General features: G+C 52.1%; 2 protein-coding genes across 8 annotated transcripts; one reads left to right on the plus strand and one right to left on the minus strand.

The window, feature by feature from the left end:
- Positions 1-704: 704 nt before the first annotated feature.
- SPPL2B (signal peptide peptidase like 2B) lies at positions 705-19016 on the minus strand. 6 transcript variants are annotated; one of them, XM_053372830.1, is made up of 16 exons: positions 18850-18951; positions 17753-17888; positions 13686-13805; positions 12022-12204; positions 9020-9109; positions 8690-8829; positions 7971-8113; positions 7787-7883; positions 6243-6359; positions 5782-5863; positions 5494-5568; positions 5176-5238; positions 4596-4695; positions 4171-4248; positions 3047-3207; positions 705-2161 (listed from the first exon to the last, which is right to left on the minus strand). In XM_053372830.1, exons 3-16 carry the CDS (start codon positions 13785-13787, stop codon positions 1850-1852), a joined length of 1743 nt encoding a protein of 580 aa, XP_053228805.1. In that variant the 5' UTR covers positions 13788-13805; positions 17753-17888; positions 18850-18951; the 3' UTR covers positions 705-1849. The 6 variants fall into 6 exon arrangements, 5 of the variants coding, with proteins under 5 accessions (XP_053228805.1, XP_053228806.1, XP_053228802.1 ...); XM_053372831.1 differs by lacking the exons at positions 17753-17888; positions 18850-18951 and adding an exon at positions 18994-19016; XM_053372827.1 differs by lacking the exon at positions 17753-17888 and having other exon boundaries at positions 18850-18980.
- Positions 19017-19062: 46 nt separating this feature from the next.
- LSM7 (LSM7 homolog, U6 small nuclear RNA and mRNA degradation associated) lies at positions 19063-23026 on the plus strand. 2 transcript variants are annotated; one of them, XM_053372833.1, is made up of 4 exons: positions 19063-19439; positions 20404-20494; positions 20761-20832; positions 22248-23026. In XM_053372833.1, exons 1-4 carry the CDS (start codon positions 19416-19418, stop codon positions 22388-22390), a joined length of 330 nt encoding a protein of 109 aa, XP_053228808.1. In that variant the 5' UTR covers positions 19063-19415; the 3' UTR covers positions 22391-23026. The 2 variants fall into 2 exon arrangements, with proteins under 2 accessions (XP_053228808.1, XP_053228809.1); XM_053372834.1 differs by lacking the exon at positions 19063-19439 and adding an exon at positions 19628-19965.
- The last annotated feature ends 21 nt before the right edge of the window (positions 23027-23047 follow it).

The raw sequence follows: 23047 nt of genomic DNA on the forward strand, positions 1-23047 counted from the left end.
GGGTTCCCCCTTAAACCTGGGCTGTGGTTGCCACAATATAATGCCTACTCGCCATTTTTGCCCCAGTGAAATTTTTTGTTGTTGAATTCAGGGCTTCCTGAGCAGGAATAAATGGGGCCCAGAGAAGACGCTGCCATGGGGAATCCCAGCAGAAGAGGCAGCTGCTGGATGAGGCCAAGGGGGTCCTGCCTCACCCAGCGGCCGACCAGGTGCTTCAATGGGAACCCTGCCAGCAGGATCAGAGCCACTCCTCTCCTGTGACTTCCAGGGATTATTAGGTTGTCTTTGTTCTCATTTCTATTCTGTACTTTGTTTGTTTAAATGACAATTTTATATTGTGAACAGCACTGCGATCTACAGGTACAGGTCGATAGACAAATTTGGCCAACAGTTAAAATAAAAAATGCAGCTCCCCTTTGCCAGTCAAGGCAGGGGGGAATTGAGTGGGAAGGGGTCCCAAAGGCCAACGCACTAAGACCACTTGCCCTTGTGGGGAAACTCCACCCCCCTCCCATTTGCAGAGGCCAATGTCCCCTCCCTGCCTGACGCAGGAGAGGGGGCCTCTGCCTGCGTGGCGCCTGGGGGTGTCCCAGCAGCCTAGACCACCCCCTCCACCTCCCTAGGAGATGCTGAGAGGAGCTTCAAGAACCAGAAGACCCCCAGATGGGATGGAGGGGGTGAACAAACAGACTCTGGAGCCCGGACTGTGTCCACGACTGATGCTTTGTCAAGTTTATTCTCCCAACCGGCTTTTGTAAAATAAAAGTCCCATATACATTATTTATAAAATGGCTTAAATTAAGGCATAATCCTGCAGTGTCTAAGACAAGCGTCCATCATTCTGCACAAGCAAAAGGGGAGGGGAAGAAAGCCCCCCCTCCAGACCCAGGAAAGGGGAGGCGGTGGCTGCAGCCCCCCCCCCGAGATGTGCTCTGCAGAAGCCGGGAGATGTGGCAGAGCTGCTGCGTCTGAGTCCAGAAAACAAAAAAAAGGGTCACCAACAACACGAGGCGCGATATAATAGGAGGGGGGAGAGATACACAGAAAGACCACAGAGGGGAAAGGGCCCCCCAAAAGAGACCCAGATAGGAGGGAGGGGGTGTCCACACAGGATCAGCCCCCTCCTCCCCCAGGGCTGGGCTGCCCTGTTGCCAAAGGTGGGAGAGGGGGTGTCCCACGCAGAAGGTTCCCAGAGCAGCTCCAGAGCGGACCAGCGCCCCCCACAGCACAAGCTCTGAGGTGGTGTCCCCAAAGGAAGGTGGAGCAGACCCTTCCCAGTGGCCTTTGCTCCTCGGCGCCTTTGCAGCCAAAGTGTGCAATGGGGGGGGGGCAAATGAAGCAAAGCGAATGGCAGAAACCAGAGATCCTTTGGGGGGGGGGAGAAGCTCTTTTGGAAGCAACAGAATCCAGCCCAGACACGGCCAGAAAAGAAGCAGGAAGCAGGGTGGGGGTCCCCTCCTCTCTTCACCACCCAGTGATCCTAAAGCAACGCCAGCACAATCCGTCCCCCCCAAGCTCAAAATACTGCCTATGTTTTCCTAGGAAAAGTTATCTGAATACTATCCCAGCATCATGAAACAGGAAGGGAAAGGCGTCTGCTATTTTGCTTTTAAACTATCGCTGAAATTCTAACCGGGACCTTCATTAAGCACCATATTTGGGGAAGGGGGGTTGCCAGAAGTGAAGCGCCTGTCCTCTTCTTCGCACGCAGTTTCCTGGCGCTCGATGGCCAAAGAGACGTGGTGTGCGTCGATGCTGGGTGCGAAAGGCGGCAGAGTCCGTCTCATAGTTAGTCTCAAGTTAGTCTGTGATGGGGAAGGGAGGGAGGGATGGGGGCGAAAGGGGTCTTCTAGTCAGAGGGGCTCTTGATCCCGTCCTCCCAAGCGCCAGGCTCTTCTATATGGGGCGGCTGTGGGGAAGCCTCTGTGGGCTCAGTCTGTGCAGCTACCGCCTTCTCCTGCTCCTCTCCCAGGAAGGGGGCAGAGCCAGACGCCTCTCCTCCGTCGTCCGCGGGGCTGCCGCCACCGACCATCTCTTCCACAGGAGTCGGGGGGGCTGGTTGGTCCTTGGCTTCTGGGCGAGACGACGGAGAAGCATCCTCCTTGGGGGCTGCAGGGCAGCTGACTGGGGAGATCACCAAGGGGGGCTGAGGTAGGTCTTTCTATAAGCAGGAGCAGCCCCACATTGCAGGGGGGGGAGGGGGGAGAGAGAGAGAGGGAGAAGGGTAACTACAACACAGCCGTGCTTTTGTACAGATGCTGCCCTCATCCAGCCCAGGACACCCAGGAGTGTCCAGCTCCCCTCTAGACTGGCCCAAATGGAACCAGGGGGGCTGCCAGGATAGGCCTGAGCTCATGCAGTTCACCCAGGCCAGCCCCATCTCCACTTCCAAGCCTGACACCAGCCTTTTGAGGGCATCTGAGGAGTCCAGTGGCTGGATCCTGCCCCAGGCCCACCCAGCTGAGCATTCAGTCCCGCCCCCCAGAGGAAGCCCCCCCCCGTGTGACGGCAGCAACTCTCCCCACATGGGAGCCCTGGGCGGTGGCACTACAGAGGCAGCTGGACTCTGGAAGGCGGAAGGGCTCCTGCTTGCGGGCTTCCCTTGGGGGCGTCCAGCTGGGCTCAGGGGAGCCCTCAGGCCTGATCCAGCAACACCCATGAATGCCTCTTGCCCCTTTCCAAGACGACACCCCTCTGCCCCCCGCCCGAGCGATGGAGAAGAACTGTGGAGCTGGAAAGGGACCCTGAGGGTCGTCTAGTCCAACTGCATGCAATGCAGGAATCACGACATGTGGGGAGGAAAGCTGGCCATCTGTGGCTTCTCTGCCCCCCCCCCAATGTGCCATCCTCCCTCACCCCCAGCCGTGAATGGTGGCCTCCTTTGGGGGGAGGAGGGAGGTCTGCAAAAGCCACTTTCAAAAAACTCCCTTTTGGGGGGTGGAGGATAATGCCAACAAGAGTTTTACTCAACTTTAATTCTAGTTAGGGGGCTTTTATCCTAACACTGGCCTTTTCTGGAGGAGACTCATATCAAAGTGGTATTCACCGCAAATCCGCTTCCCGTCCAGAACATGGGCAGCTCCTTGCGCCAGAGCGCCACCACGAAGCTGGTGAGGAGTGTGGACGGCACCAGGTACAGCAGCGCCGGCTGCCCCTTCTGCATCAGAGCGAGGGCCACAAATGTCACCAGGAGGCCCAGGCCGTAGGCTGCAGTGGGAGACAGGGGAGAGAAGGCGGGGGCTCCTTTTCAGCTGGCAGGCACCCAGAAAGTGCCCCCCCCGTCTTTCTCATCTCATCTCATCTGTGGGTAAATTCTCACATGGGAATAAACACCTCTGCCCCTTCCAGCTCTGCTTCAAGGATTTATGGAACATAATAAATTATAATGGAAAAGGCAGGAAAACTCAGCACAGAGAATCGTTCCTCCTCTCTGCTCTTCAGCCATCTGGACAGAGGAGCAGTTAGGGCTGGGCAATATTTGGCTTTCAATTTTGTGATATATCACCAGCTAAATATTGTGACAGACTGATGTGTTATGATGTCTGAAATGAGGATGGAGCTACGGAGAGGCTTCGGCTGGCTTTACAGTTTTTCCCCCATCAGGATTTTTTGCATAGCTATGCTATGCATACACCCACATCATGATTTGTGATATATTGCCAGGTCAAAAATTATGGAACCGATATCACGAGAAGAATGTCAAGCTGATTTTGGATGTTATATCAATTATCACCCAGCCTATAACAAACCACCCTTCTCTCCTTCAGAGCCTGATAAAGAAGTCGGATGCTAAGGGAACCCCGTTGCTGGGAGAAAACTTGCTGCTAGGGGCAAAACAATGCAGGGATCCTTTCCAGACTGCACTAACACTGTCAGTCCTGTTGCACACGTGGAGATGGGCTGCACCCAGAGGGCTCCCAAGGGACCTGATCCACCCACAAGAGAGCCACTTCTCAGGACAAGAGCTGAAAGGCGGCACTGTCGCTGAATTTACTGGCAGGCTCTGCACAGCTGCTGCTTTCAGCACAGCTCATGGCAGGAACGTGGCACATAAATGAACTCCGCCAGTCCAGGGTGGGGCGAGAGGTAAGAAGAAGGGACTGCTGGGTTTCCCAAGGGTGGAGGAGGAGGCAGGTGTTGGCAAGGATGGGGGGGGGGAGCCAGACATACCAATGGTGCAAGCGACAAAATAGACCCGGGAGGACTGGACCTGGATGTCAAAGCGATGGCAGTAGGCTACCAGGAGCCCTGGGGAGGAAAGAGGAGGGAGCCTGAGGCAAGGGAAGGAGTGACAAGGCCAAGCAGGGACACTCCCTGGAGGCCCCCCCCCCAGCATCCTCCAGCAGGGAGGCTGTGTCCCTCTGGCCTGGCCCTCAAAGGTAGACTGCCTCTAGGAGCAGCTGTTCCCTTGAGCTGCCTCAAAGGAGAGGGCAGCATCCCTACTGGACCAGCCCCAAGGGACCCTGCCCTCTCCTCTGCCAGTCCTTCTCTTAGGGCCAGGCTGAGGGGCTCTTCTTTGCCTTCTGCAGGCCGAGCGGGGGCTCAGCCCCAAAGCCACCTCGCCCCTCAGCAAGGTGGGAAGCGAGAGGGCCTACCTGGAACCAGAATGTCCCCGAATCCCAGGAGGGAGAAGGGTCGGTCACACAGTGCCAGCGGAGAGAAGTTGAGTCGGGGCACCTTCAGCACCATCGGAAGCTGCCGGGGGAAGGGGGTCCATCCAGGTCAACAAGCAGCCCCTCTGCTGTCCCAAACGGGGCCAAAGCTCCCACAAGCCCTTGCCCCACAGAGGAGGGTATCTGGCATTTGAGGCAAGGAGGGGCGACAGGGGATGGCACAATCCAAAGCCCCCCAGGCATGGGGAAAGCGCCCTGCGCCCAAGGAGAAAGATGGAGGAACCCCAAAAGTGCCTCTTCTCAGGCCTGACCAGAACCCAAAACTGAACCTGCCTGCTCTCCAGGGGTGCTTCCCGACACCTCTTCCCTCATGGCTGAGGAGTCTCTGGACCATTCTAGGTCTAGATCCGACGGGGTGGGGATATCCTGGACCCACTACGTGTTTGGACCATGACCCCCCCCCGACCTTCTCCCAGGCTCATCCTGCATCGCCTCCATTTTGTCCACCAAGAAGAGGCCATCTCCCCCTACCAAAACCCGGGACGCTCTGGCAGCCCCTCACCTTTTCGTGAGTGGCGGAGTCTGTCGGGCCAGCAGCCACTTCCACCATGATGCTCTCTCCTGTCTGGAAGGAAAATGTGAGGAGGGGCAAGAGGACAAAAAAAGAAAGAGGCCTGGGGGAAGAGGAATGTTTTTGCCTGGTGCCTGAAGACATGCAATGAGGGTATCAGGCGAGCCTCTCTGGGGAAAGAATCCCCATCGGGGAATCGGAAAGGGGCTTCCGATGGCCCCAGCGGAAAAACCCAGCCCAACTTTGACTCCTCCCGATCAGCCCCACACCCCCATTTGCAATGCCCACGCGGTCAGGCCAATTATGCACCTTTGTCAAGTATGGCGTGATGAAAACGAAGAAGACGTCGTAGACAAAGAGGACCAGGAGCAGCAGCGTGCAGCCCTGGGGGGCAGGAGGGAAAGGGAGGGGTGTCATTCCCAGAGGCTCACTGTTGATTCTGCCTTCCCCCCTCACCCAGGTTGGCTTTCTTCTGGCTCTTGAGTCACAGAGTACATTGAGAGGTAGCCTCAGGCCAAGCCAGGAGGCCCATGTCAGCTTCCCTCCCCACCGTCCTGGGGATGAGCCCCCCCCAAAGCTCCCCCCCCAAGGCCTTACCTTGAAGGTGGGCAAGCGGATGGTCTTGAGCATGTAAAGGCAGAAGGCAACTCCCAGGGCGTCCTGCAGAATCCAGGCCCACCTGGGGGAGGAATGGCCATGGCTCAGGGCAGAGGGCAAATAGCCCTACCCCCTCCAACAGCCGAGGGAGAAGGGTCAAGCCACTTCCCGGTCGCCCTTCCTCCCCCCATCCCACTTCCTCTCAAGAAAGAGTCCCCATGGCCAGCTGGGGTGGGGGGTTCTGGACATTCCCTCCGCCCTGCGACACGTCCCATTTCGCCCTGTGCCCAAGAGGACGCTGCAGAGCTGGAGAAGGGGAAGAGCAGAGGAGGAAGTTGCTTTCTGGAGCAACTGATGCAGCTGAGGGGTGCAAAATAGGATGTGGGGGGAGCAAGGGGCTCTTCGAAGGGACAGGTGCCCCCCCACCAAGGGGAGAGCACGAAAAGCACCGCATCACTCACTGGTCCTCATTGCGGAAGATGCCCCAGACCAGGCTGACGGCGACGCAGAAGACAGCCAGGAGCAACATGCGCACTTGGGGGCGCTTGTGGAAGTAGGGCAGGTTGTTGTCGGGGACCCTGAGGGCAAGAGGCGGGGTGAGAGGCCTGCACCCCACTTGGCAAGTAGGAGAGGGACCTCTTGGAGCCTCCACCCCAGAGAGCTGTCTGACGCCGAGTCAGGCCTGTTCCATCAAGCGCAGATCTGCCCCCACAGGCTGGCAGCAGCAGCAGCAAGTCTCCAGGGAAGGAGTCTTTGCTCAGCCTGAGTTGGAGATGCTACTACTGGGGAGCCTGGCGCCTTCTGCATGCCAAGCAGGTGCTCCATGCCCACGGGCAGTCTCCAGGGGAGGAGGTGCTGGGGAAAAGCCTTCCCTGCCCGAGGCCACAGCCCGAGAGCTGCTGTCAGTCAAGGTCACCAAGCCACGGTCACCAAACTCAGCAGACAGACTATTTTTTTCTATTCTATGGGCTCAGGGATGCTTAAAAAAGACAACCTTCCTTCCTCTTAAGTTGCTCAGTGCCACCCACTCAACCCCCCTCCCCCCACGCTTGGTGTGGAGGCTTTTGAAAACCAAGGGAAAAGGGGTTGGGGGCCAAATCCAGGAGCCCCCACAAACAGGGGCACAGCTCTGACGTCTGCAGATATAGGGCAATTCACGCATTTAATAAATAATAATAAATGGCTGCGTTCAGGGTTCATGTCCTTCATTTTTTGTCCTGGGGCAGGACTTTCAGCTCTTCTATGTAGCTCAGAACAGCCCCCACCACTCTCTTTGTCTGACCTGTGCAAGAAAAAGGCAAAAAGATCTCAGAGATCCCCTCAGAAGGAAGCAAATACAGCCAGACCTGCCTTGCACCGATTCAAAACCCCACAAGTCAACTGCTCTTGGAAAGGGCATTTGTGCACTTGCAAAACCCAGAGGGTGGGTTTTCTGCCTGATTGCCAGGGGCGAGATCTGATGAGGCACTGTCTTTCATTGCTTTCATCTTTCTGCAGTGGAAGTGAGGACCTTTCTGCAACAACAAGGTCCCTTTTCTTGTCCAGATGAGTCAGCTGAGAGTCGGGAGGGAGCCCAGAGAGCCACAGAAGAGGGGATCCCGCCCTGCCCCACATGTACAAGGAGGAGCAAGAGATCCATGTCTTGCCCATCTAATGCATTTAAGAATTCAGAGCTTGTTTCCTAGATACTGGCTGCTAAACAAGACCAGCAGCAACAAAAACCAACAGCCCACACACATTAATATTTTGCAGCCAGGAAAATAAAAATATATCAGAGAGGGAAGGATAAAGCACAGCTGCTCCCAAGTCCCAAAGGAGGAGGGTTTGGGGTTCTGTCCAGCCCCCCACTAGCATTCATGCTCTGATAACCTGATTCTTTCCACGGCGGGGGCGGGGGGTCTATGGCCAGGCAGGATTTGAACCCAGTCCACTGGCCCCCGCAAGCTTCATGTGCCAGGGCCACTTAGCCAAAGGTGGCAAAGAAAAACTGTCTTCTGCCTCCTACCTGCATTTCCCCAGAGGAAACCTTCGGACAAACGGGGAGAGGCAGCTGTAGAGGCCGATGGAAGCTGCCAGGCAGAAAATCCCAATGATGGCATACACTGCAGGGGGAAAGGGGACAAGGAAAGATGAATGAAGACAAGGGGCTGGAGAGAGGCTGAACAGCACCGAGAAGCCAGTGCAAGTACCTAGGTGGTCATAGAAGTAATAGAGCAGGACGAGCATTGAGCAGCACATGACCACAAAGACGCAGATCATGATGGGGGTGACATCCACTGTCTCGTCCTCGTGTTTCTCCACTCCGTCATCCCGTTTGTGCTTCATGTACCGCCTGCAAGGGAGACGAGACGAGGTCATCCGAGGCTGGAGGTGCTTGCTGGTACTGCACCACTCATGGAGGGGCCAACCGACAAGAGGGGAGGCATCCTACGAGGGCTCAGCAACCCTAAAATGATGCTCAGGGCTGCCGGCCTCTCCCCCCCCCCCCAGCAAAGCAGGGCCTGCCTCCACGCTTCACAAAATCATTTGCAGCCATGAGATGTGGATGGTAGCCAATGGCTCCATGGGAAACGCATAGAGGAGGCAACCTATCAGGCTATTTGAGAAGTCATGAGAGGAACACCTAGCAGTGACTCCCTCCAAGAGCTCAATGATTGGGCATGGATGCAAGGAATCCTACGAATCCTGGATCCTGTGCTGCCTCGACCTCACCAAACACCTTCTATGGATTCCCAGGGGCTGGTGCCTTGGACCTAGCAGGTAGCAGCTTCTTCAGAGGTCCCCCATGTTTTGATTCCAGAGAGAGCAGCTCTGAACAGCCAAGAATGCAGGATGAGCCCCATGGCACTGCAGGGAGCTGGGCTGGATGACCCTTAGGGGCTTCTACTGGCCCCCTGCCCCAACTCACTTCTTGACATCCCTGCTCCCTGCCCAGTAGCCTCCGACGGCCACCGTCCCCACAGCCATCACGAAGATGATCACCATGTTGTAGTCCAAGACTGGCTCGTTGGGGGCATACATGGCCACCTTGACCGAGGGCCCAAAGCTCTGAGGAAGAGGGGGAGAGAGAAGGGAGCTCAGCTGACCCTAAAAAAGAGTTGCCCCAGGAAAGAGCTACCCTCCGGGGAACAGAACGTCCTCCAGGAAATGCCAGTAAGTGACTGGCCTTGGGGGCCCCAAAAGGAGTGCTGCCCCTAATGCCCCGTGACCCTGACTGGGAACGCGGACGGGGTCTCACCCTGCCAATATCCAGCATGTCAGCGTAGCTCAGCAGAGCCACTGGGATGTCAATCTCCTCATACTGACTGCGGTTGCCAGCCGGCGGGACCTGGAGGGAATGAGAGGGAAGAACAAAGTGATACCACACATGCCCCACCCTCCCAGCCTGCCCATCCCCAAAGCCAAATGGTGTATCAAACTCAGAAGTGCATGCAGGCCCCAATCCTCCTCTGTTTACCCCAGGCCACCCAGCTCACATGACTCATCCCCAGCCTAGCGCATCAATGGCTGCTGCGCATTTGGGGGCAAAACGCATCACAAGAGCAGCAGCAGGAGGGGGGAGGGCGCCTCCCAGCCCCAGAAGATGAACGGCTTCCTTAGAACTCTTAATTGTTCAGAAAAGATTTTTTAAAAAAATGATATTTATTAAGATTTTTCCATTATCAAAAAATCAAAGAAAAACACAAAAAAGAAAACGAAACAAGAAAAAATTTAAAAACACATAAAGATTTTTAAGGGGGACATTAATCTCAGAAGAAGGGACGTCATGCAGAAAGCGAAGAAAATTAAGAAGGAAAGTCAGATGAGTAGAACCGCACAGCCAAGGACAAGGCAGAGATGGAGCTGAATGCCCAGGAGGGGGCAGAATGCCTGCCAGGCCAGGGATGGGAGATGCAATTGCAACCTGAGGAAGGGCTTTAGAAAATAAGAAACTAGGCCAAGAACTTGTCTCCTCAGACTCTAAAAAGAAACGATATGGGATGCAGGTAAAGCCTTCATAAGAGGTTTTTATGAAGCACTCAGCCAGTATTGTAACACATGGCTACAATACTACCAAACTGATCACCTATTCAAGAAGGATAAAATCATTGAATTTGGCAAAGAATAATCAAAATTACAAACAGAATTACTAAAAAACCCCCCAAAAGGTATTATATAAAATATACAATTTGTCATTAGAATGGGAATTAAAAGATGAAGAGGTGAAGGAAGTTATGATTAAGTGGGCCAGAGACAAAGGCCACAGGATCCGATTAGACCAATGGGAGAAATTATGGAGAAATGACATCAAATTCACAGCTTGCTTCACAATCAGAGAAAATATAATGAAAACGATGTATCAGTGGTATTTACCGTAACTCCGGTCAAATTGGCAAAAATTTATAAATCAAAATCTAATTTGTGCTGGAGATGCAAAACAGAAATAGGAACAATGTATCATATGTGGTGGGAGTACATGTATATCAAACAATTTTGGAGTAACATCCAAGAGAATTTTTTTTAAATGCTTAAAATATCATGTAATAAAAAATCAGAGGCCTTCCTCTTGGGAATTATATTGACTGACATTCCTGCTGCTAGGAAAAAAGTTTTCTTATATGCAACTGCTGCTGCCAGAATTATTATAGCAAATAATTTGAAGGAAGAAAAAAAAACCTCAATAAGAGAATGGCAAATAAAATTTTGTGAATACATAGAACTGGCAAGACTTAGAGCAGTGATAAGAGGACAATCAGATCAAAAACTGATAGATGAGTGGATCTGTGTGAAGGAGTTCTGGTATAATTCTGGTATAAATATATCAATACACAATGAATGAAATTTATAGAGTAAAAGACGAAGAAGAAATGGACATAAGAGGAGGTAGTTAAAAATAATACTGATAGCACAGCGAAAAGAAGAAAAGAAATAAAGGAAGTCACACATGGGTGGAGGGGAGTCAAGATTTATGTATTCATGTTTAGTTTATTTTGTAATTTAAGTTGATTTTTTTGTTATTGTATGTTTAATTGTGTGTTTTTTTAGGTATTAAGTAGCTGTATGTATAATAGGTTTGTTTTGTGTTTGTGAGTATTGCATTTACCAATAAAAAATCTATCTATCTATATATAAAAGCAATTGCAACCTGACTGGGCAGGGGAGGTGAGAAGGGCAGAAGGAATAGTGCAGGGGGTGGGCAGGGGTCCTAGCCACAAGCCTCAGGCCATGGCAGCTAATGGAGCCTCCGGCTTCAGAGGCAGAAGCCTGGGGGCAGCAGAAAGCTGCTGCCTTCGCTCTCATCTGAGGCATGGAAGTAAGAGGGTGCTTGAGTAGATTCTGAGCACAATTCAAAGTGTTGGTGCTTTCAAGCCCTAAGTGGCCTCAGCCCTGTAGACCTGAAGGAGTATCTCCACCCCCATCATCCAGCCCGGACACTGAGATCTTCTGAGGGTTCCCTCACTGCAATTAAGTGAAGCCACGGGGAGCCAGTGGTTGGATAGTTTCGAGAAGCTACCAGCATGAGTTTGACCAAACTGCGGGAGGCACTGGAAGACAGGAGTGCCTGGTGTGCTCTGGTCCAGGGGGTCACGAAGAGTCGGACACGACTAAACGACTCAACAACAAGAACAACAACGGGGAGGCAGGCAGAGGGCCTACTGAGTTGTGGCGCCCACCCTGTAGAACACCCTCCTGTCAGATGTCAAGGAGATAACTACACAACATCTGAAGGCAGCCCTGTATCGGGAAGATTTTAATGTTTTATTGTGTTTTTAATATTCTGTTGGGATCCGCCCAGAGTGGCTGGGGAAACTCAACCAGATGGGCGGGTACAAAGAAGAAGAAGAAGAAGAAGAAGAAGAAGAAGAAGAAGAAGAAGAAGAAGAAGAAGAAGAAGAAGAAGAAGAAATGGGTCCCATAGGGGAAAAGGTAGGCTTGAGATGTAACCATACACCTACATATTTGTAATAATAAAGGACGGGCCTCTGTGCTGAGGAGTCGGTGTGGCCTAGCAGATAGAGTGTCAGGTGAGGGGGGCTTGGGTTCAAATGTTCCCACTCAGTCATGAAGCTTGGGCCAGCTGCCAACTCTCAACCTAGCCTTCCGCACTGGGCTGTTGTGAGGATAATATGGAGAGCGGGGAGACGCATGAGCACCACCTGGAGCTCCTTGGGGGAAAGAGGAAAGAATGCCCTAATTCCCGCCAGGCTGGCAGCAGGAAGAAGTGTCGCCTTCTCTCCCCGCCCCTCCCCGGGGACTCACCAGCCTCTCTCGACTGACGATCAGCAGCCCCCTTGCCCCGTTGATCTGGGCCAGCCGGACTTTCTCATAGAAGGTGCAGTTGCCCCGCATGACCATGGGGATGGTGCTGCTGAAGCCGCCGTCAGGAACGTCTGAAGGAGCACACAGGACGGAGACCGTCTGGTCCTGCAGCTGCAGCAGAGACTGGAGGAGGAAAGGAGGAAGAGGAGAACATGAGGAGAGGAAAATGGAGCCCTCTAAGCTGCTCCTCGCCTTCAGAGGAACAACAAAGGAAGCTCAGAATGCCCCAAATGCAACAAAGCAGCTCCAACAGGCCTGAGCAAAGAAAGGTGATTCACCCCAGGGCCAAAATGATCATGAAGCAGGCGCCAGCTGAGGCCCAAGGGGAGGGTGCTCTGATTCATGGAGTTGGTGCTAGCCTACAAACTCCTAAATGACTTAGGAGCCCAATCCTTGAAGGACCAGCTCCTGCCACATCAGGAAGCATGTGTGCCAAGATCTGCAAGGGAGAAATTAAATTTGACCGAAATGATCACTACTGTTTTTTGTCCAAAATTAATGCTACTGAACTGTTTTTATGATAGATTGCCAGAAGAATTGGTCCCATATAGGATTTTGGCAGATCGAATTGTCATTGCAACTTAATGGAAAACAATCCTATCTCTTACACTATGTGCTTGGCACGTCTCTGGTATATCACGGGTAATTTGAGATTGCAGTGAGGACTAGCATCTTCAGACACTTTCAATATGATTTGGCATTCCTTTATTATGCATGGACAACGGAACCATCATTTTCAAGGCAACCTTCACCCCCAGCCATGCAAATCTTGAACTAGGCTTAATAATCTGATAACATTGTGATAGTCTTCACTTGGACTTTGTTACTTTAACCCCTGGGCAATGGGACTCATCCTGCGTGGCTGCTTTGTAGTTTGGTTTCTCACTTTTCAATTTTCGTCTCTTGTTATAATTGTTCTCTGACAAAACGAAATAATAGTACGTTTACACAAACACACAAAAGGTTTTCAAAGTTTATGTGTGGCACTGCATGTGACTCTTAATCTCAGAGTTACCGAGTTGGAAGGGACCTCGAGGGGCTGGCTTTCAACCTGTGTGCTGTGGCACCCTGGGGTGCCTTGAAGGATGTTTAGGGGTGCCTTTCCTCCTTCCTATGATGCCCTCTTGCATCCCTGTCTCCCAAAAATTGGACAGCTGTTTGCTGCAGCAGCTCTGGCAACAAGTTCCCCAGGTGAATGGTGCCTCTGGGGCTGGCTAGGGGGTGCTTCCTTGTGGTGCAGGGGCGGCAGCTGTTTCTGCCCAGAGGACTCCCGAGCAGAGGGGGCTGAGGGAACACTCCATAAGGGAGGGTGTTCAATAAAGGGTGAGAGGGTGCCCGCTCAGCAGGCAAGGGGTGACACAACTGGGCTCCTGAGCCCCACAGGGGTGCTGCAGAAAGAATGTAGTTGGTCAAGGGAACTGTGGACTCAAAAAGGTTGAAAACCTCTGGACTAGATGACTCTTGCAGTCCCTGCCAACTCTGTGCTTCTATGACTTTCTGTGACTAATCATTAACTTGACCAAGGATGGGCTAGAGATGTAAACAGTGACGATAAGCAGGGCAGGTGCCACCCTGCCAGCTGAGGTGCCGCAGGAGCCACTCACCGCCTTGCCCAGGTCATGGGGCAGATGAGCCCATTGGGAGTTGAAGAGAATGCAGTAGTCCTTCCCCTTGGAACTCCCCTTCTCGGAGAAGACGCGGACCATGCCAAACTCACAGGAGACCTGGAAAACAGAGGGAGAAGACTTGCTTCCCATCACTCGGGCAGCATCCGGGCTCACCTCCCATAAGAATGAAAGAAAAGCCTCCAAAGGCCAAAGGGAAACCAGCAAGCAAGATTCAAGCACAAGAGCCCTCTTTTGTGGTTTCCAGCAACTGGGATGAAGAAGCATTTCTGCCTCCAACCCCGGAGGTTGGCTAACAGCCATTTATAACCTTATTCTCCTCCATAAATTTGTCTATTCCTCTTTCAAGGTCATCTAAGTTTGGTGGCCATCACTACCTCCTAGGTAAGGGAGTTCTACAGATGGTGTGAATAAGTCCTGTCTTTCACCTGCCTGAATTTTCCAACATTCAGCTTCATGTGGAGGCCCACAAGTCCTAGTGTTACGAGGGAGAAAACTCTCCGCACAGGACTGAATGAAAACCCAAAAGGGGCCAGAACTAGGCAGCAAGAGGAAAGCGAGGGGGTGTTGCACATCACTCCAACTTCCCATCAACTTTGCAGGCTCCCAGGTGCCCACACGATCTGGATGCAGGATGCTTTTGAAACTTCCCACGCTGCTGTCCACCAGGATTCATGGGCAGACCCCCCGTCAGCCAACAGGGGGGCGTGCAAGGACATCGTGACCAGAGTTGGCAACTTGGGCTGGGAATCTATCTCTCCTTCACTAGGGAAGAACCAGCCACTCAACTGCTGTGGGTGTAAGATTAGAGGGCTCAGGTCTTTGTCTCCATCTGGAGGAAGGGAGAGTCAGAAAGTCACTCCCAAAAGCACCACAAGTGACAAAGCCTGGCTCTCCAGAGCTGGATGCTGCAGGGAATCCCTTGAGGGCAAGGCCCCATCCCGCTGGGGTCTTCCAAGGCATGCCGTTTCTGCAGCCACTGCACCCGAGGTGCATGATCCTGTCTCTCAGGGGGCTTCAATACTCCACCCACTGGCTGCTCTCCAACAACCGGGGGGGAAGGGGGCCCTTTGGGATGCGTGACTTTGTGGTGGTTGCTATCACACCCTTCTCTCCTGAGATTCTTTGAGGCAGCTCAGTTCTTCGACCACACCTTACCTGGCGCCAGCCGGGATATCACCAGTTCTCTCCTCACCCTAGCAAAGTATCTACTTGCCAAGAGGGTCACAACAGCAGCTGCAAAGGACTTTGAATGTCCTGAATGAGGTTTTTGTTTTGCAGAAGAGGCTGTTTAGCTACAGGTGAGGGCAGTCACTGGCACATGCTGGCACCCCCAAACAGCTGGATGGGGTCTCCCTACCAGTTGCTAAATGCAAAAAGGCAAATTAAGTTCATTGCAGCAAAAAGGCCAGCTTTCATAGAATCATAGAGTTGGAAGAGACCACAAGGGCCATCGAGTCCAACCCCCTGCCAAGCAGGAAACACCATCAGAGCACTCCTGACATATGGTTGTCAAGCCTCTGCTTAAAGACCTCCAAAGAAGGAGACTCCACCACACTCCTTGGCAGCAAATTCCACTGTCAAACAGCTCTTAGTGTTTTCCCCCCAAGCACCCCCCACAAGATTAAGTCCCACCACCACCTTTCCTGGGAAGGTGTACCCAGGATGGGTGGCCATGGCAGCGTCCTCATGACCCAGGAGGGCCACTAGGCTAGCTAACAATTCACAGGAACAACAATTTTAAACAGAGTGTCTTCCCCCACCCAAGACAAAGATTAGGTGTTTTTATTTTTGCTTTTATCTAATTTCTAACTTTCTTTGATGCTATTTGGTTCCATTTATATTGTCACAAACCACTGTGGTATAAGTTTATGAAACAACGGTATATAGTTTTAATAAATTATTATTATTTTTAAAAATATATTTATTAAGATTTTCGAATTTAATACAATACAAAAAAAACATAAAGTCAAAAAGAAAAAAAGAAAAGCAAAAAGCAGAAAAAATTAAAAACACATAAAGTTCACAAAATCTATTTTTCAATAACATATTTCCCTGACCTCCTCATACCCCCCTTTCTTGTATTCCAATTCAAATTGTTAATTCAGCAAATCCTTATCCATAATTTTTAACCTATTTCTATGCTTAATTTAACATATTATTATTTTACTTTTTCTCTTTCATTCATTTCCTCAATTTATTTTTGCTAACCTTATTTTCCTTTGATTTAGTCCGTTTTAAAACAAACCAATTTTACCTTATCCAAACTTCAACATCAACACTTGTACCTCAATACACATTCTTAAAACATTCTTTCTAAAGTCGACCCAGGTTCCCTTCCACGAATTACCCAAATTTCATACACATTACCAAAACAAAATGAAAGTAAAAAATAATTATAATTATGTACCCTTTGGATTCCCAAGCCCCACACCCCCCTTTCCTGGTTTCAGTCCCCCACAAATATCCACCAGTCTTAATCTAGTATTAGCCTGGAGACCTCACATCTCTCTCAATTCCTCTCTGCTGGTTTTTCTGATAGTCCTTAAAATTAAACACCAAATCTCGGAAACGCTCTGGCCCTTCAGGATCCATATTTCTTCCAACCAGTCCTCCATACTTAAAGGTGGGGTCCAAATCTTGTTTCTTACTCCTTTCAAAACCAAATGTCCCCAAGGCTCCAACCTCCACCTTAAGCAAATTTGTAATCCTTAGGTCTTCAGATCTCCACATAAGGAGATCTCTCCTTTTTTCCATCTCCAATTCAGGCCAGATTTTCCACATCAAGTTCTTATTTTCCTTCATTGCCATCATGTCAAACCTCAAGTTCTCTTTCATCATCTGCAGAATTACAGCTCCTCCTTCCTTTTCTTCAGGGACAACATATGTCTCCTTCTCCAAGTACTCAATGTTGTCAAATTTCTCTTTCTGTTCAGTTGGATAAACTTCCTGATTCAAACCTTATCAGGTTCCATGATATTGTTTACAGTTGAGTCCAGAGTTGTAACATTTATAGCCAAAACATCAATTTGGCCTTGTAACTTTCCCAAGAGAACAAAGACTCTGTCCAATTCAGCCTGAACTCTCCCTCCTCCAGCCATTCTTGTAATGTCCCAAAACCCCCTCTAGAGGGATTTTGGTTTCTTAATGTTCATTCCAGTTCAAATCCAAAAATCCAGTTACTTTGTATCAGTTCTTCCTTGTTTTCAACAAATTATAACAAAAATTGTAACTGATATAACCAGCAGAAGCAGCAGAAACAAAGTTCTCTTTTTCTATCTTGACAGCTAATTTGACAGCTGTCAAGCTCTTTAGTACCTCATCAACAGGCTCTCTCATGGAACACTCCCGGGTCCGGGAGGGTGACACTTCAGCTCCCAAAATTAGCTCTTCTATCCTCCAGCAAGATTTCTTATACTGTCAAACCGTGAAATTAAAGTCTTTTACCAAAGAAGGAAAAAAGAGGTTCTCTCGACCTTAGTTAGCAGGTCTTTGCTTTAACTTGTTTACAAGACGGGGAGGCAGACTTCCTTTTTACACCTTCCCCGATCGTGCCTAATTCTTTTAAAAAAAAAAAAATTCTTTACGATACCAATTTCCGTAGTACTCACGGGTTGTTACTTTTAGAGTCCAATTGTTCCAAAGAAGAAGTCAGCGCTCTCCGACCATGGCAATGCGGCTTCACTCTGCAGGAGAAGCAGTCGACTCTCAGCACCGCGCCGCTCACCCCGTCCCCCGTTCCGAAGCCTTTAAAAAGGCTCTTCACAGGTCGGGGGGGCGCAAATGGTGCCCGCCGAGTCACCAGGTTCACAGGCTTCACCGCCTGTGATTTTTAAGGGTCCCCGCGTCACCGCAGCGGCCAGACCCGATCCTGCAGAGCCGATTCCCTCCGGAGCTCGGAGGGAATCCGCCATTAGTCGATGGCGCTAACCCGGAAGTATAGTTTTAATAAATTATTAAATAAGAGGGCAAGGGACAAAAATAGGTTATCTCCTTGCCCAAGGAGCCTCCCTGGGGCGTCTCCTGGAGAAAGCGGCTGTGCTCACCTTCTGCCAGCGCAGAAACAAGATTTGTGGGCTGAGCAACCCATTTGGGCTGACCCTGCAGACCTCTTCCTAGTGCACTGAGGCTGTGACAGCAGCAGCAGCAGCACCATCACCAAGGCGCAGGGCACAGCCCAACCTGCATCATTGGGGCAGCAAGTCAGTTCATACACTTGTCAACACCCAAGCACTTTGTCCTATTTCTCTCTCTCTCTCTGAATATGTTTCACACTTCCCTCCCTCCTGGTCAAAGCATTTGCCAGCAGACTTTTCCACACAGCAACTCCTAAGCCCATTACTGCTGGGGACCTAACCAAAAATGACCCTCAAACCCCAAAAGCTACCTCACCAACAGCAGGGAAGGGCTGTATCCCAATGATGGCATGCTTGCTGTGCATGCAGGATCCAGAATCAGTCCTTCCTGGAGAGCCATTGGCTGCCAGCCTGTGCGGAGGTGATGCTGAGCTGGGGACTAGCAGCCCTCTTTGTTTCAAATGGAAAGGTCCTGCAGCTCAGCAGGGCAGAGCGCCCTGGCCCCACACCCAAAGACTGAGCACAGCAAACCAGCTTCCTGCACAACTGTTTTCATGGAGTTGCAAGGGACCCTGAGGATCATCTAGTCCAACCCTCTGCAGCACAGGAATATGACGCTGTCGAAGCGGGGATCAAACCTGCAACCTTGCCGTTATCAGCACGAGGCAACTTGGCTTTCTAAGCCGCCTTGTGCATTAGCTAGAGGACTAGCGCTCCGCTTTGCTCCAAGGGAAGTGGTGCAGCAATCTCGGGATCCGGGGCCAAGAGATTCCTGCCTTGCAGGGGGTTGGGCTGGAAGACCCTCGGGGGTCCCTAGCGCCCCAGGTGGAAATGGCCCGCTTCCTACGCCTCTGGGGCGCCGCGGAGAGCGAGGCGGCGGGGCCTCGGCCCATTTCGCGGAGGGGGCAACTGAGACGCCCCCCACCGGGAAGAAGCCCCGCCTCCCACTGTGGAAGAAGGGCAGCCGAAGAGCCGAGCCCCAACCCCGCCTCTCGGACCCGAGGGAGGACTGGAGAGGAGGAGCCCCGCCCTCTGCATGAGAAGAGCCTCCTCTTCCTCCTCCTCACCTGGACCGCCAGGAGCAGCCACGACCCGAGCAGGGCTCTCCGCCCCAGAGAAGCCGCCGCCGCCGCCATCGCCGCCTTTTGTCCTCCCTGGAACCCGGGGGGAGGGCGAGAGGGGAGGGAGGAGGTTCTGCTTCCGGTACACACCGGAAGTGAGCGCCCGGTTACCCAGCAACCCGGAAAGGAAGCCGCTCTCTTTCTCTGGGTGCATAGGGATGGGAGGGCGGAGAGTCACACAACCACGTTATAGACAGGGACGTTTAAAAAGCGCCGAGAGGTAACTTGGCGCCCTCAGGGCCGCTCGCGAGAGACCCTTCCGACGCTCCAGCCCGGTCTCCGCTCGCGGCGGGCGGCACTTCCGGTCTGGGACGGAAATAGCCTATCGAAATCCCCGCCTCCCTCTCGCTCCTAGGGCGACAAAGGAGTGGAGTCGGGAGCCCGAGGCCTAGAGTGGCAAGACAGCCCCGGCAGGAAGAGGCGGGGCTCGCGGGTTGGTTTCTTGCCGCTACCATTGGAGGGGTGGTGAGGCGGGGCCTGTTTGAAAGCGGGCGGAAGTGGCGCGAAGCGGGATGCCTGTGGAGAGCAAGATGGCGGTGAGTAGAGCGGAGGGGATGGGGGGGAGGGAATGTATGCAGATTTATGCAGGCGGCGCAACGACCAGGTGGGCGAATGAGGCGCTGACGTCATGCAGGCGAGGCCCGCCATCATCCAGCGGGCCGGATAGGCTGCGCCTGGAGCGGGAGGCTCCATCGCGGGGGAAGAGCAGGTGTCGCAGGCCGAGGCCCGGGGGCTGGAGATCCCGCGTCGCTCGCCTCTCGGGCCCTTGGAAGAGCCGCTGCCGGGCAGCGAGGACGCAGGCGGAACAGAGCCGCAGAGTTGGGGGCCCCCAGGGGTCATCCAGCAGAACCGCCGACGAGGCAGGAATCGCAGCAGCTGAAGAAACGCTGAGAGGCGCCCAGATCCAGACTCTCCTTGAGAACCTCCCAGGAAGTCCTGCCTAAGCCTCTGGAGCAGCAGCAGACCGGCCTTTCCGATGTGGCCAGTGGCTCTCTAGTCTGAACACCCTGGACTCCTCCTGTGTTCAGAGCAGCTGGGCAAAGCCGGCAGGGTTGTTTTATGGTCAGGAGGAGGCAAAGTGCGGAGGCGTCTCTTGCCTGGGCCTCCTCCCTTTGGTGCACCCACTTGGTGCACCCAAGGCAGGCAGGATGAGAAGTGGCCCAGTGCAGGAAGGCTTTTGGCCCTGGCACAATGTGGCAAGGAGGACGGGGAGGAAATCAGAAAGTGTTGGCTTCGGCTCTGGCCCCACTCACTGGTTGGCCAGTCCTGATGAACACCCGCTTCCTCTGTCCCAGCTAGCTCAGTACTGTTGACTGGCAGCTGCCCTCCAGCATTTTAAGCAGGGAGCATTCGCAGCCCGACCCGGCAATGCCATGGGGAGGGGGTTAAACCTGAGCCCTCAGTGGGCTAAAATGATGACTGTTTGATTCCCCCAATTTACTTTAAAACAAGCTGGAAACTGAGTTCACCTGAGCCCCCATTTCTCCCACCTTGATTTAGGACAAAGAGAAGAAGAAGAAAGAAAGTATATTGGATCTGTCTAAGTACATTGATAAAACCATCCGTGTGAAGTTCCAGGGTGGCCGGGAAGGTAAGCAGAGTCTCCATAGCACCTCTGCTATTGGGGACCCGACACTGTGCCTGTCACCGCCTCTTCATGATTCAGGTCTGAGGACGGATCTGTTCTCCTTTGCGGCCAGATTACATCGCTGGTGTGCTTCGTCCCTGGCATAATCCTGCTTGCTAGGGAATCACCACTGTAATATGCAGAATGTAACTGTAACATCACAGCTTTCTGCGTTCAGCCTTGGCGTGGTTCCCGACGGCTCCTGACTGTTTTTCCTTGTTTTCCCACAGCTAGCGGTGTCTTGAAAGGATTTGACCCCCTTCTAAACCTGGTGCTGGATGGGACCATTGAGTATATGAGAGGTGCGTTTAAGACCCCATGACCCCCCTGTCAGGAGTTCAGCCTACACCCGACTGGCATGTTCCCTCCCTCCTGGTTGATCATTCGAGAGCTTCATAAGCTTTCTTCAGCCCAAACATCACAGCGACCAATGCCAACAGACATCGGCACACTTATTGATCCGCAGAGTTATCGCAGCATACGCGGGACAGACCTCAGCAATTCAGCATGTTGACTAATCTAATTTATTTACATATAAACACACATGGAGCATTGCAACATGGCTCCCTCACTCTCTAGCATCAGACAGCAAAGAGAAAAGAACAAAGGACAATAGTCCCACTTCACGGAACACAAGCATCCTGTCTTCATCACTTCCCACTCTGTGGAGTCAAAACACACTGTCATGTGATAGACAACAATCCCATGACTGCAATCATGGAGCAGGAATTCTAACACCCTTGCTGTGGGCAACAAGGAGGTGACAGGAAAGGAGCAGGCTCTTCTCCATGAATTTCCCCCATCCTCTGCAGGATCAGGCCATGGTCCTGCTCCCCCTTTTCTGTAGTGGCCAATTAGATGCCCCAACAGACAGGAGAACAAAGGCTCCCAACTAACTGGGCTGGTTCTGTGTATCACCCATGGCTAACAATCATCAAGGAGACCTGTCCAGTCACAGGTGGTTCTGTTCTCCACCTGCTCCTACTCAGAGTAGACCCACTGAGATTCAAGGGCACAGCTGGCTTGGGCCCAGTAATTTCTGTAGTTCTGAGTGGGATACAGCCTAGCGCTGCTGCCACAGCTGATCCCAGGGGGCCCTTGTCTTGCTGAGGGATGTTGAGCCTCAGCTCCTGACTCTGGCTGCCACCTGGCTCCCGGGTCTGAGTTCCAGACGCTGGCTTTGGTGCAGAAAAGCACCCCCAGGGCTTGAGAATAATAATAATAATAATAAATTTTATTTATATCCCGCCCTCCCCAGCCGAAGCCGGGCTCAGGGCGGCTAACAACAATCAAATAATCAAACAATCAAATAAACCAACATTCTAAAAATATTTCATTATAAAAATTAATTAAAATCAAGTTAATGGCAACCATTAAACAAAGCTCTGTGCAGGTTGCCAGAGGAGGGAGTCAGGCTGCGCCCTGACCAAAGGCCTGGTGGAACAACTCTGTCTTGCAGGCCCTGCGGAAAGATGTCAAGTCCCGCAGGGCCCTAGTCTCTTCTGACAGAGCGTTCCACCAGATTGGAGCCGCAGCCGAGAAGGCCCTGGCTCTAGTTGAGGCCAGCCTAACCTCTCTGAGGCCTGGGACCTTCAGGATGTTTTTATTTGCAGACCGTAGGTTTCTTTGTGGGGCATACCAGGAGAGGCGGTCCCGTAGAGCAGGATAGCTGGCAGGACCCAGTGTTGTAGCTCTTTCTGGGCTTTTTCCTTTGCAGATCCAGATGACCAATACAAGCTCACAGAGGACACCCGTCAGCTGGGACTGGTGGTCTGCCGAGGGACCTCGGTGGTCCTCATCTGTCCCCAGGATGGGATGGAAGCCATTCCCAACCCCTTCATTCAGCAGCAAGATGGCTAAGCCACTCTGGGCTCTTTCTGCAGATAAAATCTTGAGAGGACTCGGAGGGCCAGCCCCCGCTGACAAGAACGGACTTTCCTGCAAGGGGAACATATTTTTGTATGCTATGTTTATACTGGCAAAGGACCTTGTTAACTTATGTAAGGTGGTCGTTACTGCGTTTTAGTTATCCCCCCCCCCATTTTGACACTGTGTCTCACAAGGAAGAAGGCGTTTTGTCAGGAGATGCCCTGAAAACTATTTCAGAAAATAACCTTGTTTTGCTGTGAACTTTTGACTCCAGTCTAGAGCCACTGAAATAGCGTGCTGTGTTTATGTAAAATATTACACAGGAAGATGAGGTTTTTTTGTTGTTGTTCCTTTTGCCTCTTTGGCAAAGGCTACAGCTGTTCCTCCATTGGCTTGCTGTTCTGTTCTCAGAGCTCTGGAGGGGACTGCCCATTTCCCCTTTGGGTTAATGGTGTCTGCCTTCCTTTCTCCAGGATGGTTATCTGCCCAGGAGGGGTCAGGCGCTTTGCCAAATGTCAAGAACTGTAATGACAGCTGTGTCCAACTCCTCTTAATTTCCAGGTGGTGACTCTTTCCTTTTTAGGAGAATTCCTGAAAATCCATGAATAAAAAGCTATCCAAAACTGACCTAGAATTTGTTAGACTCTT

The sequence above is a fragment of the Podarcis raffonei genome, chromosome 18 (genome assembly GCF_027172205.1).
Source record: "Podarcis raffonei isolate rPodRaf1 chromosome 18, rPodRaf1.pri, whole genome shotgun sequence".
NCBI lineage: Eukaryota > Metazoa > Chordata > Lepidosauria > Squamata > Lacertidae > Podarcis > Podarcis raffonei.